Source organism: Ambystoma mexicanum, chromosome 6p (genome assembly GCF_040938575.1).
Source record: "Ambystoma mexicanum isolate Mex_15411 chromosome 6p, UKY_AmexF1_1, whole genome shotgun sequence".
In the NCBI taxonomy this organism is placed as follows: domain Eukaryota; kingdom Metazoa; phylum Chordata; class Amphibia; order Caudata; family Ambystomatidae; genus Ambystoma; species Ambystoma mexicanum.
This window is the reverse complement of record NC_090935.1, coordinates 1,189,836,107-1,189,851,886: the sequence shown is the minus strand read 5'-3', so window position 1 is coordinate 1,189,851,886 and position 15,780 is coordinate 1,189,836,107. Positions and strand designations below refer to the sequence as shown.

General features: G+C 48.1%; 1 protein-coding gene across 1 annotated transcript in view; it reads right to left on the bottom strand.

The window, feature by feature from the left end:
- RORB (RAR related orphan receptor B) overlaps window positions 1–15,780 on the bottom strand; it is a 534,900-nt gene that overhangs the window by 52,535 nt on the left and 466,585 nt on the right. Inside the window, exons 7-8 of the mRNA XM_069625827.1 lie at window positions 12,398–12,505; window positions 8,451–8,561 (exon numbers count right to left, since the gene is read on the bottom strand). Of these exons, the coding sequence (XP_069481928.1) occupies window positions 8,451–8,561; window positions 12,398–12,505 (219 nt within the window). The remainder of the gene's footprint in view (window positions 1–8,450; window positions 8,562–12,397; window positions 12,506–15,780) is intronic.

Sequence of the window (15,780 nt, the reverse complement as noted above, 5' to 3'; positions counted from 1 at the left end):
GAGGCTGCCCCTGGTGACTGGGGGGGTGGGGGTGCTGGGAGACATGGGTGGGGGCCTGGTGGAGGGTGCCCCTGGTTGCTGGGGGTGGGGGTGGTGGGAGACATGGGTGGGGGCCTGGTGGAGGCTGCCCCTGGTGGCTGGGGGTGCTGGGAGACATGGGTGGGGGCCTGGTGGTGGGTGCCCCTGCACTGCTGGGGGGTGGGGGTGGTGGGAGACATGGGTGGGGGCCTGGTGGAGGCTGCCCCTGGTGACTGGGGGGGTGGGGGTGGTGGGAGACATGGGTGGGGGCCTGGTGGAGGCTGCCCCGGCACTGCTGGGGGGTGGGGGTGCTGGGAGACATGGGTGGGGGCCTGGTGGAGGCTGCCCCTGGTGGCTGGGGGTGGGGGTGCTGGGGGACATGGGTGGGGGCCTGGTGGAGGCTGCCCCTGGTGACTGGGCGGGGTGGGGGTGCTGGGAGACATGGGTGGGGGCCTGGTGGAGGGTGCCCCTGGTGGCTGGGGGTGAGGGTGGTGGGAGACATGAGTTGCACATGGGTGGGGGCCTGCTGGCAGGTGCCCCACAGTGCTGGGGGGTGGGGGTGGTGGGAGACATGGGTGGGGGCCTGGTGGAGGCTGCCCCTGGTGGCTGGGGGGTGGGGGTGGTGGGAGACATGGGTGGGGGCCTGGTGGAGGATGCCCTGCACTGCTGGGGGGTGGGGGTGCTGGGAGACATGGGTGGGAGCCTGGTGGAGGCTGCCCCTGGTGGCTGGGGGGTGGGGGTGCTGGGAGACATGGGTGGGGGCCTGGTGGAGGCTGCCCCTGGTGACTGGGGGGGAGTGGGGGTGCTGGGAGACATGGGTGGGGGCCTGGTGGAGGCTGCCCCTGGTGGCTGGGGGTGGGGGTGGTGGGAGACATGGGTGGGGGCCTGGTGGAGGCTGCCCCTGCACTGCTGGGGGGTGGGGGTGCTGGGAGACATGGGTGGGGGCCTGGTGGAGGCTGCCCCTGGTGGCTGGGGGGTGGGGGTGCTGGGAGACATGGGTGGGGGCCTGGTGGAGGCTGCCCCTGGTGACTGGGGGGGAGTGGGGGTGCTGGGAGACATGGGTGGGGGCCTGGTGGAGGGTGCCCCTGGTGGCTGGGGGTGGGGGTGGTGGGAGACATGAGTTGGACATGGGTGGGGGCCTGGTGGCAGGTGCCCCACAGTACTGGGGGGTGGGGGAGTGGGGAACATGAGTTGGACATGGGTGGGGGCCTGGTGGAGGGTGCCCCTGTACTGCTGGGGGGTGGGGGTGGTGGGAGACATGGGTGGGGGCCTGGTGGAGGGTGCCCCTGGTGACTGGGGGTGCAGGGGGACATGCGTTGGTGGGCAGTAGTGCAAGTTGACATGTGGGTTGGCTGGGGGCATGGCCATGGTGGATGGGGTGCCTGCAGGACATGTGCAGGGTAGGCCCCTGTGCAATTCACGTGTGGTGCTCCCCGCGCACCCCTGTAATGCACGTAGCCTGATGGAATCGTGTGTGGAACTTCCCGCGCACCCCTGAAATACGCGTACCCTGCTCGCACGGGCCCAATTGTGTGTGGAAATTCCCACGCACCCCTGAAATACACGTACCCTGATGGAATCGCGTGTGGAACTTCACGCGCACCCCTGGAATACACGTACCCTGCGGAAATCGCGTGTGAAACTTCCCCTGCATCCTGAAATACACGTACCCTGCTGATATCGCGTGTGGAACTTCACGTGCACCCCGAAATACACGTACCCTGATGGAATCGCGTGAGGTACTTCCCGCGCACCCCAGTGATACACGTAGCCCGCTTGCTGTGCTGGTACAGGGTTAGCGCAGCCCTTTGCGCTGGATTGGGTATATTGATGGCTTTTCCCTGCGCGAGAGGCGTTCTTGGGGGCGTAACTGGCGCTGCTGCAGGGTCGCTGCGCCACTGTGCGCCACGGCTGGTTTTGGTGGCTGGAATCCATGAATACGCTGTGCGCGGAATTGGATTTTAGCGCACGCGGCTGGTGCAGGGATTCGCACGCGCACACTGTGCGCCAGCCGCGTGCGCCACTTGTGCGCTGGATTCTATGAATTACCCCCTTAGTGTTTTCTCAAATAAGTTTGGAGGGAAGGGGAATATTTATTTGCATTTCACCCATTAACCTTTGAGAGAAAGGGCCACATATAACATCTGGTGTGGAGTATTTGAAAGTATACCTATAGACTTCAAAAGGTTACATTGACAGCGCTGCAGCCTACATGCAAGAACTATAACACCATGTGTGGCATGTGTAGTAAACCTGCTTATTTGTGTTACCAGGTGTGGTTTTCTTATTTCCACAAACCCAGAGCATACAGCAGATAGCCACATAATTTGGGAGGGACAGCAAATACAAAGGTACTCACATGCTGCTAGGTATTCTGATGCAACGCCTAATACCCACATCAGAGGCAATCTGATGCCCAAAAATGCCAAATGCACACACATCAACTGCCAGCTGTGTCTATGAAATGCTCAGGTTCTCACAATATATGTCAGGTATGTCTATCAGTTGACATATACTTGCATTAGATGTATGTGGCAAACCACCTCCTAGGTATGAGACAATCAGGCTTCAGACCCCAACACAGGACTGAAACGGCCCTAATTGATCTGAAAGCCCAAATAGACACCCTTAGAGATAACAGGAAAACTGCACTAGTACTCTTACTAGACCTCTCCGCGGCGTTTGATCTAGTTGATCACAAAATCCTATGCAATCATTTAGACTCAGCTGCCCACTTCTCCCAAGAAGCCATCGGCTGGATCGAGTCATTCCTCAGCAACAGATCCATGTGCGTCTTCTCCACCTCCGCGGCGGCCGACCCCATCCCCATCACATGCGGAGTCCCACAAGGCTCCTGCGTCTCCCCTACTCTGTACAACGTATTCACGAAGCCCCTGTTTGATGATCTAGATGGCCTGGGTATCACCTACACGAATTACGCAGATGATACACAGATCCTCATCCCGCTGACGGGAGACAACAACCAGGATTTGGCCTTGATGAACAAGGTGTACCTCATCATCCAGGCATGGATGGCTTCACACAGTCTATGCCTGAATGATGACAAGACTGAACTCATCATCCTTGGCTCCACCTCTAACCTATCCAAACTAGACCACAACTACACCAATTTCATCATTGACGGGAACCCGATCAAGGTAGCCAAAGAAGTGAAAACTCTAGGAATATATCTTGACTCCTCCCTAACCTTCCACAAACAGGTTAGCGCTATGGCCTCCTCCACAGCCTACACATGTAAGCTTATAAGAGCAGCCAAACCCTTCTTATCCACCCAGAGCTGTATTACAATAGCCAGAGCCCTGGTATTGTCCAAACTGGACTATTTCAATGCCCTCTACGTAGGAGCCAGCAAGCAAATTATCAACAAAATTCAGACGCTACAAAATAATGCTCTCAGAGCAGCGCTTAGCATTCCCAGGAGAGAACACATCTCCAACATCAGGAAATCCCATAACTGGCTCAATACCACAGACAAAATCTTGCTTAAAGTCGCATCACTAACCCACAAATGCCTGAACAATGCTGCCCCACGCTACCTGGCAGACAGAATCTGCAAATCCACCCCCAACAGACCCACCAGAACTTCCAACGCAAACCTGCTCATAGTTCCCAGGTTCAAATGCACTAAAATAGGCAGCAACAGCTTCCAAGTGAAAGCACCCCAACACTGGAACACCCTCCCTCCCTCCCTCAGGACACCCCAAACCTATACACACTTCAGACGCAACTATATCCGCTGGATAAAGAACAAGGACCACTAATTCCTCTAACGTCTAACACCACACTGCCGCAATACTGTAATGTATGCTTATCTGTTATTTATAAAAAATTTGTTTTGTACTATACCCTTCTGGTAAAACTGTATACACTGTCCTACATTGCCACATCGGAAGATTGTAATGTAATGTATAAGCAACCTGTAACCAAGCTTTGAATAACCATGCTGCTCATGCGCCCTCATACCCTCGGGTCTGGTGCGCAATACAAATGAATAAACTGAAACTGAAACTGAAACAAGCCTACCTCTACAGTCTCTCAATACTGTGAAATAAGTAGAGACAGGCACACATAGTAAACCTCACTCATGTGTGTTGAATGACCTAAATAGCAACACACATATCATAGGTCTCTAGTGACATATATGTGGGCGTCTGGTCTGCTGCAAATTTTAACCTGATGCGGAATGAAAAATGTTTCCTTTCATTATAAAATACCTCTTTTGACTACAATACATTCTACGTCTTGATAGTGTATCTTATGCCGGGAAAAGAGATTTTAATGATTGTGCTGCACACGTTACCCAAATACCCCTCATTACTGTTTCGAAATCAGAAAAAATGGATGAGCCAGAATCAGTAATCCATTGAAAAGTATATGGCAGAACTTAGGATGTTCCAAAGAAAACATTTGTTGGGAGGAGTAGTTCCAATAACTCATGAATAACCTGAAGATGTGCTTCAGCGGCAGGAAAATGTATGGCTTGGATAAGAATGCTTGAATTCTTCGGATCATCTATGCAACAGCACTAGTATGACAGACTACATCAGAACACTCTAGGATAACAAACAACTTAGACTCATGACACTCAGCTATGCAAGAATCCGTGGACTTTACAGCAACTATCCAAGAGGACGGACTTTCTCGGTAATGGGAACGCAGGTCTGGAATCCTCTCCTGGAAACATTACAGCTGATCTAGATCACAGGGAGTGCTGGCTGGCAAACAGTTTTATTTTAGAAATGTTATGACATCAGATGTACATGTCTGGCCTAAGAGCTTGTGCAACAGTGGTCATTCGACATACATGTCACATGACACCCACGTGAGCTGTAGTTAAGCCCGGATACCGATAATGTAAAGAGGGTGGTCAGATGTGGCTTTTCGGTTGCTGGTCTAGAAAAGAGGCCAAAGAAGGGTGGGATACCACTGAATATTTGGTCAGGTGTGGGGCCAAACTGTAACAAGAAAACGATGGCTCTAATTGAAAAAAGATATGGCCACTTGTGAAATGTATCATGGTGACATAGGTTATCCTTCCTAGAGATGTTTGTGTTCATTCATACACTAGCAGCATCCATCCCTTATTTTATTAGACAATCGCATATTCTTCATAAAATACCCCTGACACAATCAGAGGAGCGTTTCTGTTATGCAGAGGAATGATCACCAATGGTTTGTCTTGCATTGTATCAGTAGGCATTAGTCCTTGCTCATCTAATTGACTCACAGGTTGACATATTCCATTAGCAAGGTTGCAAGATGCACGCATCTCATCACATTATCATATGTTTCTCATGATCTTCCACGTGACACGTGCTAGAACATTCATGCACATCACTGCAGATTCCATCAGGATCAGCAGCGTTTCCACTTGATATTGTTTCTAGGTGCTTTGCAATATTTATTTATTTATTTATTTATGTATTTATATTTACATAGCGCGCAAGCAGCCCAAGGGCATTGAGGCGCTGTTACTTGCTTGAGCTTAGTTACAGAGGTACAGGCGTGGTAGCAGTAAATGGCACATTATATAAGAAAAACACAAATATAGATAGCATTACAGCTTAATTGATTGGTCATTGCAGTTTAAGCAGTGGGCTCTATGGTTAGTATTCATGCCGCTACAAGGGACCTTATGAGAAGAGGATAGTTTTCATTGCTTTACGGAAAGCGAGGAGGGAGGCCTCACTTCGGATAGTGGGAGGTAAGGCATTCCAGTGAGTAGGTGCGAAATATGGGAATATCTCGCATAACTATATAACATATATATCATAACTGGAAGCGGCCGGCAGGGAACATTGAGACGGTAAGTGTTTATTAAGGGCAGAGGAAAACAGCTGCCTCTCCTCAGGGCAAAAAACCACCAGACATTAGCAGAACCTTGTCTGCTGCCATCACTCTTCGCCCCAAAATATTGAGAGACTGGCATCAGACAAGCATGGGGTTACAAGACCAATTCCCCTCTCAATGCAGAGACATAATAACAGCAGGTGGGAGTGAGCCGAACACAGAGCGTCAATATGTTGCTCAAGTAGAACCGGCATTGTAATGATAGAGTCATCAATTGAGTAATAGGGGAGAACTTGGACTGAGCACTGTAATCATACTGCGTAGGTCCGAAAACCCTCCGGAAATGCAAAAGACGGCCTAGAGAGGTTGTAGGGGGGGACACAACAACATAAACCCTACATAGGTGGTTGCTGGCGGAATGGCCATGAAAGACCCCTCCTTCCCTCCTTGGAGGACAGTCATTGCTTATACTTGACTAAGACAGGTGAGCAGCTTCCCCTTGCCATCAGCCTTTCAACCACCGAAGCAGAACACAGTCTGATAAGTGTTTTGGAAGAAGAGCTTTCTCATGTTACAATGGTAGGCAGTGTGCAAGGGGTTAAGAGGATAGCTCAGCGGCAACGTGCTCGCCTTGGAAACAAGACGACACAAAGCAACACAGGTTCGATCCCCGGGTCCGTGCTTAGAAACCTCTGGGTATTAAGCGCGTTATAACTACACAACTAAGAGATATATTCCTGTAACAGCGCCTCGATGCCCCCAGGCTGTGTGAGCGCTTTAAAAATGCAAATAACTAAAATAATGAGTTCTGTAGCCTTTTAATGTGACGAGACTGGAGGTGGGGAATGGGGTAAAGAATGCAACACGCGTCTCATGTAGGTACCTTGTGCAGTGGACAGTAGCTCAGGCCCAGGCACCAATGCAACCATGTTAACATTCCACACACAACCATCTGTGGTTTCCACAGCACCATGGAGGACTCTTAACTTGAATGAGTTTGCTAAATTTGGATGAGCCTTTCTGTACATGAGGCATCAATTCATACCTGACTCAGTCACCAGCCTTGGCTGGTGTTGAATCTCTCAGCCATATTATTCGCTTACGGAAGATACAGTGAGGTGGCGTGGTGTCTAATGACCTTGGTCTTTAGGAAGATCACTGTCTACATGGAGGTATAAGTTCTGCATTGTCTCAAATTATGACTTCTGGGAACCCATCCACCAAGAAAACATCATTAAAAAACGCAGTCACTGGGAGGTTGTGATCGAATCCATGAACTTGACTTGGGACACTTGGAGAAGTGATCACATGAGACAATGTCAAACCTTGTATCAACGTGTTGTACGGCCCAGCTAGGCCAATGGCAAGGGGGCACCAGGGATCTTAGGGGTACACTAACATGGGTGAGAGGCTCTTTTCGGATGATCACAGTCTTATCAGCACATGCAAAGACAGGACATTTCTGCACACATCACTAATTGTCCAGATCTTTGGCCGACCTACAATCATCCTTGCAAATTGCTCTTTTGTGATAGTGATTCCCAGTTGTCCGTGAGTTGCTGCCCGCATCAGCATGCTTTTGAGTCCCTTGAGTGATACAATTTGCTTGTTCCTTTTGGTGAGATGGACGATCGCCCCACCCTCCTGAGGGAGACACAGAGGAGGGGGTTGACCCAGCCGCTAATGGATGTGCAGAGGGTGATTGGAGAGTGCCTCTTGGGAGCACGGCCCCTTTCAGAGCAAGGGTGCTTGTTTCATTTCCTGAGGCTATGTCGTTGCATTCAGTCAACACAGCCATAGCATACAATATTGCCCAACAGCCCACAGGCAGGGAAGAGGGAGGTGTGCTTGCTGCGCGCTTAGGTCACAGGATCACGTACAAGCACAGGTGGCTCTAGAGAGAGGCAGTACATTTCTACCCAGGGAAATCGAGCTTGTCAATCAACCAAAGGACTTCAGTTCCCAGAACACCTCATCCGAGAACAAAGATTGAAATCCTTTAAGCTGTCAAGCGGGCAACTGTGGCCTCTGAACCTGCTCTGTGCCCCTGGTAGCGCATTCTGCTGAAGGTCAAGATACTGATGCAGCAGGGCACAGGTACACACTATGCTTTTGGCATGGAGTTTATGAAAGGGGAATCTGAACAGCAGATTACCCTTTCAGAGATGGAATTACCGGCATCATTTAATAAATAAATAGCAATCAAAAAAGCGAGGGCTTCTTCACCCTTGCCAGATGGCAGTTCCCAACCCTGCCTTTTCCAAAATACCATGTGACTAACAAAATGAGAACCTGGCAGGAGGAAGTGGAAACAAGAAATAGTGGGACAGCACATACTAAGAGTATTGATATTTACAGCTCGTACATTAATGCATGACCCATGTGATAATATATTTACATATCCAATAATGCAATAATGCGCAATTGAGATCAAGGAAGATGACAGATGAGGGAGGTTGAGGTGTTAAAGGAGAATGATCAGTGCAGGTGAACCTTCAAAGATAAGGAGGTGCTGTGCGAAGGCAGATTTGAATGCTATAATGTTTGTGCATTATTTACTGGTAAATAACAGTCAAATGAAATCAGTAATGCAGCATGTTGGAGAAACATCTGCTGTTTACCTGGCGATATCAGCACAGCAGCAGAGAACAAGGCAATTTCTTCCTCCGTAAGCTGCAGAGAACATAAACTCTTTGCAAAGTCGAAGGCCTCATTCACCAGGTCATCAGAACCTGCAGGCATAAGCAGACACAATGAATAAATGGATGTGCTGAAAACAAAGCAGAGCATACAATCTGAATGTTAAGATAGAAAACTCACTTTAAACTTTAGTTCTTTTTTTTATTATACACCCTGTACAATTAGTCAAAAGATGCACAAAGCATTTTACTTGAAGCTCTATAAGCCATCGTCCCTTTGCTATTATCCAATGCTACTGTTTCTAGAATTACCAAACAGGGACCTTTTTCCTTTGAAATGAGGCAACACACAGAGCTAGCAGTTGCTGCGTGGATAGCTCATGAGCCATGCTTTCGCCCAGGTAAGGAGGCCAGCCTGCTGTTTGCAAGTTGGAATCCCTGGCAGAGGTGGTCAGCCCTTCATTTGTCAAAACATTCAGTGATAAAGCAGTCAAGCCCCCAGAGCAGCAGCAGAGTTCAAACCTAGAAATGGTGAGTCTGGAGCCAGGGTTGAGTGGGTGGCTCTGCCTGTGTGTATTTGTGTGTGTGCCCAGCCACTCCAATAGCTCACTAGGGGCACGGTACCTTTGCGGTACTGATTCTGCGGGATAGCATTGTTACTTGTTTGGAATGCTTAGCTATGGCATGTGTTTATGTGTGCCTGCAGTATGCTATATTGTCTCTGCTTGTCCCTGCTGGTAAAATGCTATGCTTGCTCGGGGTTGGTATGCTTCACATTTGATGTGAAAAAAGGGGTGAGGCAGGGGTGCGTCCTTGCCCCACTTTTATTTTGTATTTACATAGGGGAAGTCATTTCAACCCTGCTCAGGGAAAGCCAGGATCCAGACGACGCAGTGTTATTATCAACAACACCACAGGGAATGCAGCCAACAATGGAGTCGTTCATGAGGAAATGTGAAAGAACCAAGTCCATGGCGTTTAAGCCAAATTTTGCTAAACAACAAAGGCTGGTAGCTTGTGTGGAGGGATTGCCGCTCGAGCAGGTTAAGTTCTATGGTTACCTAACGGCCAGGTGAGAACTAATCTGGAAAAGTATAGTGGACGTTTCAGATCGTTTTTCTGAAAGCATGGCAGAGGAGCTATTTCTCCTGCACTAAATGTGTATAGAAAACTGGTGGTCATGTCCGCTACCTATGGAGCAGAAATTTGGGGCTATGTTAATTTTTCAGAGCTATACAAAGTCAAAAATACATTTTTGAAAAGCTCAATCATGCTAATGCAAGGGACACCTAATGCCCTTGTTCATATGGAGGTCGACCTGTGCCCCATCAGTATTGTAATCCAAATTAAACCAGTATTATACTGGTTGAGATTATGGTGCAGACCAAGTCTGGCTGCCCATGGGAAGCCCTTGTGCATTTGATTGATTTGGATGGGGGCATGGATTTGCTATGGGTCAAGCACGTGAAGCAAATCTTGATAGAGCTGAATGAGCAGGAGCTATGGTCAAGGCTGACGAGCATTGATAAAGCTTCCATTCGAAGAATAAATGAAGCAATAAACACGCATAGCAGAAGGTGAAAGGTAGCCCAATGTCAACAACTGAAATTGGGCCCGAGTTACCTTGATCACAAACTAGAATTCGGCTCCGAGGGTCATCTAGATTATCTTTGTCCTCCGTATGCATGCGCCTTATAGACTGATGTTCGCATGGGGATCCTTAGATTGGCCTCCTTTACAAAATCATGGAGTACGGAAGGATTGGGCTTGTGCCCGCTGTTCTTGTCTAGTTTGGAAACAAACTACTTGCCATTATTTATTTTTCTGCACAGGCCTTCGTGCACTAAGAGCGTTGTATCTAAAGCCAATTCTCAGGGTGGCAGGAGTTGCGACCATCTCAGAAGAAACGGCCTGCTTGACTGATACACGCAATCAACTTGTTGATGCCAACGTAGCTAAATATATTCATTGTGCGTAGCTGCTGAGGTTAAAGCAATAGTGGAAGCGCTAATTATTTAAGCTGTCAAAATTATGATAAGTTATGACATTTTTATTTAGTGCTGCAAGTACTCTCCCCGATCAAAGAAATAGAGCCCGACTCATGGAAAAGTGTGCATGCATCCCACAAAGGCCGCGCACTGAGAAGAATGACACTGTGCGAGCCTCCGCACAGAATAAAAAACGCACTGCCTGCGCATTCATGGAATTGTCTGCGTAAAGTAACCGTATACGCAAGTCGTGGCTGGAAAGCCAGCAAAATGCCCCCATGCAAAGCAAAAAGAGCCAGAACAGCTACCTTTGTGTGCTCCCCCGGGCTCAAATACATGAACCCTTAAAACAGTGCGTGGGGTCCCGAGCAAGCAAGTCTGCATCTCGCCGACCGTGCTCAGGGTTCCCTGTAACTATTACTGGCACCACGACAACATGCGTAAGATTTATCGGAACTCGGGTAAAACTCTGAAAATCTACATTTGAACCCCGGTAAACCGTGCCTGCACCCCGCTACACTGTGTAAGTGCACCCCTAAGTTAGATCAGAACCACGGTTGCATACACGCACCCCTAAATCCAATAACTGATATTAATCCTGCATGGTGAATCCTATGCGCAAGTGTCTGTATGCCTGCCTTAGGGTGGCGGATAGTATGAGGGGTTTACGTGGCCATTTCCCTGCCGGGAGGTTGCATGCTCAGATTCACAAATAGATATCGTTCCCTGAAATAGTGGGTGAGCGATGGACTGCCTGCGGGTCCTCCCTCGTAATGCCCACTTTTTGCCTTGTTCTTCCTCATTTTCCATGTTCCACCTCCTACCCTGCCCTTTGTGCAAGCCACGTCCACGCTCTGCATGGTGCCTTGCGCAAGGCACTCGGCCACTTGCAGTGACCTGCCGAGGCTGTTTGAAGTCCCCAGAAAGTACATATGAGAGCCACGCAGCCAATTCCATGAATCAATAAATGGGATTTTGCATGCAGTTTGCCGCGCAAAGTCACGATTTTTCACACAAATAATTCCATGAATCGGGCCCAGAATCGTTTTTTAATAATCGTATAATTATCAATGTTCTATGAATGTTTCTATTTGTTATGAATTTCAAACCCTTTTATATCTATTGTAAAGTATTTTTATTTAAAGCCATGTTGTACACTGATTTACATTTAATGTTATTGTCAGGCTTGTGATGTATTTTGATGTATTTACAATGGGTTTAAGTAGAATAAATAAATAGATAGAATCACTTATTTTACTAGACTATGCGAGCGCACCGAGAACCACAGCACAGCACCATCAACCGACCTCATACAGAGATCAATTTAAATTATAAAATTTTGAAAATTGGTGTTTTTTTATTTAAGTGCACATAATGATAGTGCAGCGTCATTCCTTATAGTAAAAGCAAGATAAAAACGTGACCAACATTCACCACAACATTTAGTTAAGTACAGCGCTGGCTAATGGGCCGGCTCTCGCCGGATCCGAGATCCGGCATCAGATCTCTAGCCGGATCTCGTCATCTGGCTTGCCACTGCCTCAGCCCCAGCAAACAACCCAAATGTCCTGTGTGAGATTTTTCAGTGCACCCCTGTCCACCTCACCTCCGGAGTCTTCCTATGAAGAGCCCAGATAAATCATACCAACAGCTTCTGAGGGGTGCCCTATAAATGTTATTATGTACAGTTCTTGGGGCTTTATATCTCTCAAACTCTCTCTCTCTCTCTTTCTCTCTCTCTCTCTCTCTCTCTCTCTCTCTCTCTCTCTCTCTCTCTCTCACACACACACACTCTCTCTCTCTCTCTCTCTCTCTCTCTCTCTCACACTTGCCCTCAGACTCCATTTCTATTATTGTTTCTAAACTGTTGGCGCACAACATAAAAGAAAACAGATCAGTCAATTGGAACACTGTATGAAGGCAGAATGTTGCAGGACCTACCTAATGCTTTGAACATCTGCATACCTCCATACTTTCCTTCAAAGAGCACTGTGTTGTTGAGGGGATTGAAGGCACGGCACATCCTCACCAGAACGACTTCTAAACAGCCTGTTGAGAAAGAAAGGGACTCTAATCAAATGTTCGGTTTTACAAACTGCTGTGAACATTCAGGAAAAGAAAGTATGTCATTAACTGAAAGGGCACTTTTATGCAGTGTCCAAGCCACAATGAATACCCTGAATACACAAATTATGGCTAGAATTGCCCAATGAACTGGTCACATTTTCAATTTCGCCAGCAAAGATGCCAATAGGTTCCAATGAAATTCTTTACATGTACATTGATCATACATATTTATTTAGGAGGAGCTCAAGACCCTCCTCTTCACATGCAGGCCCACACCCCTGCACTCCCCACTTAACCTTGTTATATGTTATGTTATATGAACTTAGTAAAGCGCACGTACATCCAAAGGCATCTTGGCGCTAGCTACTGAAGAGGAATCAATGTCCAAAAAAAAAACGACAGCACCAAAAGAGAGAGACGGCCTAAAAAAGAGTGGTTTTCAACAACCGGCGGAGAGTGAGGTGATCTTCATTTGCACGGAGAGCAATAGGCAGCTCATTCCATGCTCTGGCAGCAGCCACCGAAAAGGCACGGCCTCCGATGCGTGACAGGCTATAGCGGGGGGCAATGAGAAGAAATGCAGACTGAGAAGGCAGCAGGCGGGGAGGGATGTAGGGAGGGATGTAATGGATAAACTTTGCTTGAAGATACTCAGCACCCAAGCCATAGAAGGCACGATGCACCAGACACAAAGATTTGAACAGAATCCGGCTGGCCTGAGGAAGCCAGTGTAGTTTCTTGAGCAGAGGGGAAATATGGGATCCAAAAGGAGGGCGGAGTATGGAGCCAGCAGCAGCATTTTGCAGCAGTTGAAGCCTTTGGATCAGATAGCGAGGCTGGGCCAAGTAGAGAGAGTTGCAGTAGTCGAGAGTGCTGAGAACCAAGGCTGCCACTACTGGAGCCTGGCATTCAGCAGGAATAAAGGGCAGAACTTTCCACAAAATGCAGAGTTTAAAGTGCCCGGCACTACATACACTAGCCACCTCATTATCAAGGGACAAAGAAGCAGAAATTTTAACACCCAGATTACGGACCAATTGGACTGGAAGAGGAAGAGGGCCAAGGCTCGATGGCCAAAAGTGCTAGGTCCAAAAAAGAAGGGGAGATGAAGTACCCACAACCAGGACTTCAGTCTTACTGCCATTCAGTTTTAACCAGTTAGTCATCATCCAGTGCCCCAGATCCTCCAAGCAGTTCCTGAACCGTACAGCGGTCTCAGATTGAGTAAGGTCAAGGCGGACGAGGATCTGTGTATCGTCCGCATAAGAATAGTAGCGGAAGCCATGTGACTGGATAAGAAGCACAAGAGGTCTAATATAGATATTAAAGAGGATAGGAGAGAGTGCAGAACCCTGAGGAACGCCACAAAGTAGCGTGACCACATTTGATCGGAATGGGGGAAGAGAGATAGACTAGGAGAGATCAGACAGAAATGAGGTGAACCAATCAAGGACCCGGCCGGAGAGACCAGCGTTGGAAAGAGCAAGATGAGCAAGATGGAATGATCAACAGTGTCGAAAGCAGCCGACAAATCCAGAAGTAGGACTGCTCCGACACCACCCTTGTCCACCAGACATACCAGGTCATCAAGAACCGAGTTCAGGACAGATTCGGTGCCCCTCCCAGGATGAAAACCAGACTAAAAAGGATCAAAGAAGTGAGAAGATTCAAGAAAGTTGGAGAGAAGAGGAGACACCAAAGCCTCCATCAACTTCATAAGAAAAGGAAGAAGTGAAATAGGGCGATAATTGGACAGAACATCAGGATCAAGAGAGGGCTTCTTAAGAAGAGGAACAACCAGGGCGTGTTTAAGAGAAGGAGGAATGAACCCAGTGGAGAAGGAAGTATTAACAGCAGTGGTGATATGCTCAATCAGGTCAGCAGATACCTCCTTTAAAAGAGCAAGAAGTATAGCATTGTTAGGAGATGCCGACTTCAATTTAGAAATGGCTGACAGTACGTCAGAGTTAGAGATCTGCGGAAACGAGGACCAGCAGGCAGTTGGAGAAGGGCAGGGAGTAACAATTTTGGGGGCTGTGAGCGACGGCAAGCCAGCCTTTATATGGTCGCTAATAGTGGAGATTTTTTAAAGGAAGAAGACCGAACGAGAGTCACACAGGCCCTGCGAAGGAGGGACCGAGGCCCTACTATTCTCAGGGAAAGAGAGAATGAAGAAGATCAAAGAGGGCCTTAGGTTTATTAAGGGCTGATTGAACTTTCTGGCTGTAGTAAAGCTTCTTAGCAGTAGTAAGAGCCTCATGATAGGCCGAGAGAGAGCAGCAAAATGAGTTCTTAGCGGGAGGGGAGTAATCCAAACGCCACTTTCTCTCTGCCTGACGGCAATGCAGTTTCAGTGCTATAAGATCATCAGTGAACCAAGGTTCAGGGGTGCAAGTTTTAGGCTTACAAAGTTTAATAGGGGGCAACAAGTCAGCCGAGGCTAGGAAGGCGGCTTCAAGCTTGAGTAGAGAGCAGTCCAAAGTGTTGCCAGAGTTAGCTAGCAAAGCAGAGGTCAGATCGAGACTAGATACTCTCAACCAGCTGTGTTTAAGGACAGAGGGTTTAACAGGACGGGGAGGGAGAAACTGAAGGGGGTAAGAAAATGATATCAAAAAGTGGTCAGACCAAAGCATAGGACTGACAGAAATAGAGGAAAGAGCAGCTATGGGGGCAAAAACCAAGTCAAGGATATTCCCACGGATGTGGGCAGGTTCAGAGATCCATTGAGGAAGACCAAGGTCCTGCATAGAGGACAGAAAGTTGGTAACCGGACACATAGAGACAGTGTTCAAAGGGAGATTAAAATCTCCAGCAATGAGGAGATCCAGATGTTTAACTTGAAGCTCGAGCACAAGATTAGGAAATTGTTTGCAAAACAGGGCATCGTACCGAGTAGGCAATAAACCAGCAAAATAAACAGAGTGAACGCAGGGGAAATCAGAATGCGACATAAACAACATTCCATTTTTAGATTATGATCAGGGATAGAATAGGAAGCTCTAAAGATAAGGGCTATTCCACCACCAGGGTGAGATGAGGGGCGGTCCACATGTATTATATCATAATCAGAGGGGAGAGCCTGAACAATAGCAGGGCCAGAAGACTCTGTAAACCATGTTTCAGTCAATAGCAGTAGGTCGAATTGATTGTTGGAAATAAGATCATGGCATTCCAATGCATGAGCCAACAACGAGTGGGTATTAAGCTGGGCACAGCGAATTCCAGCCGTAGAGGCGCTTTTAGAAATAATAGATGTA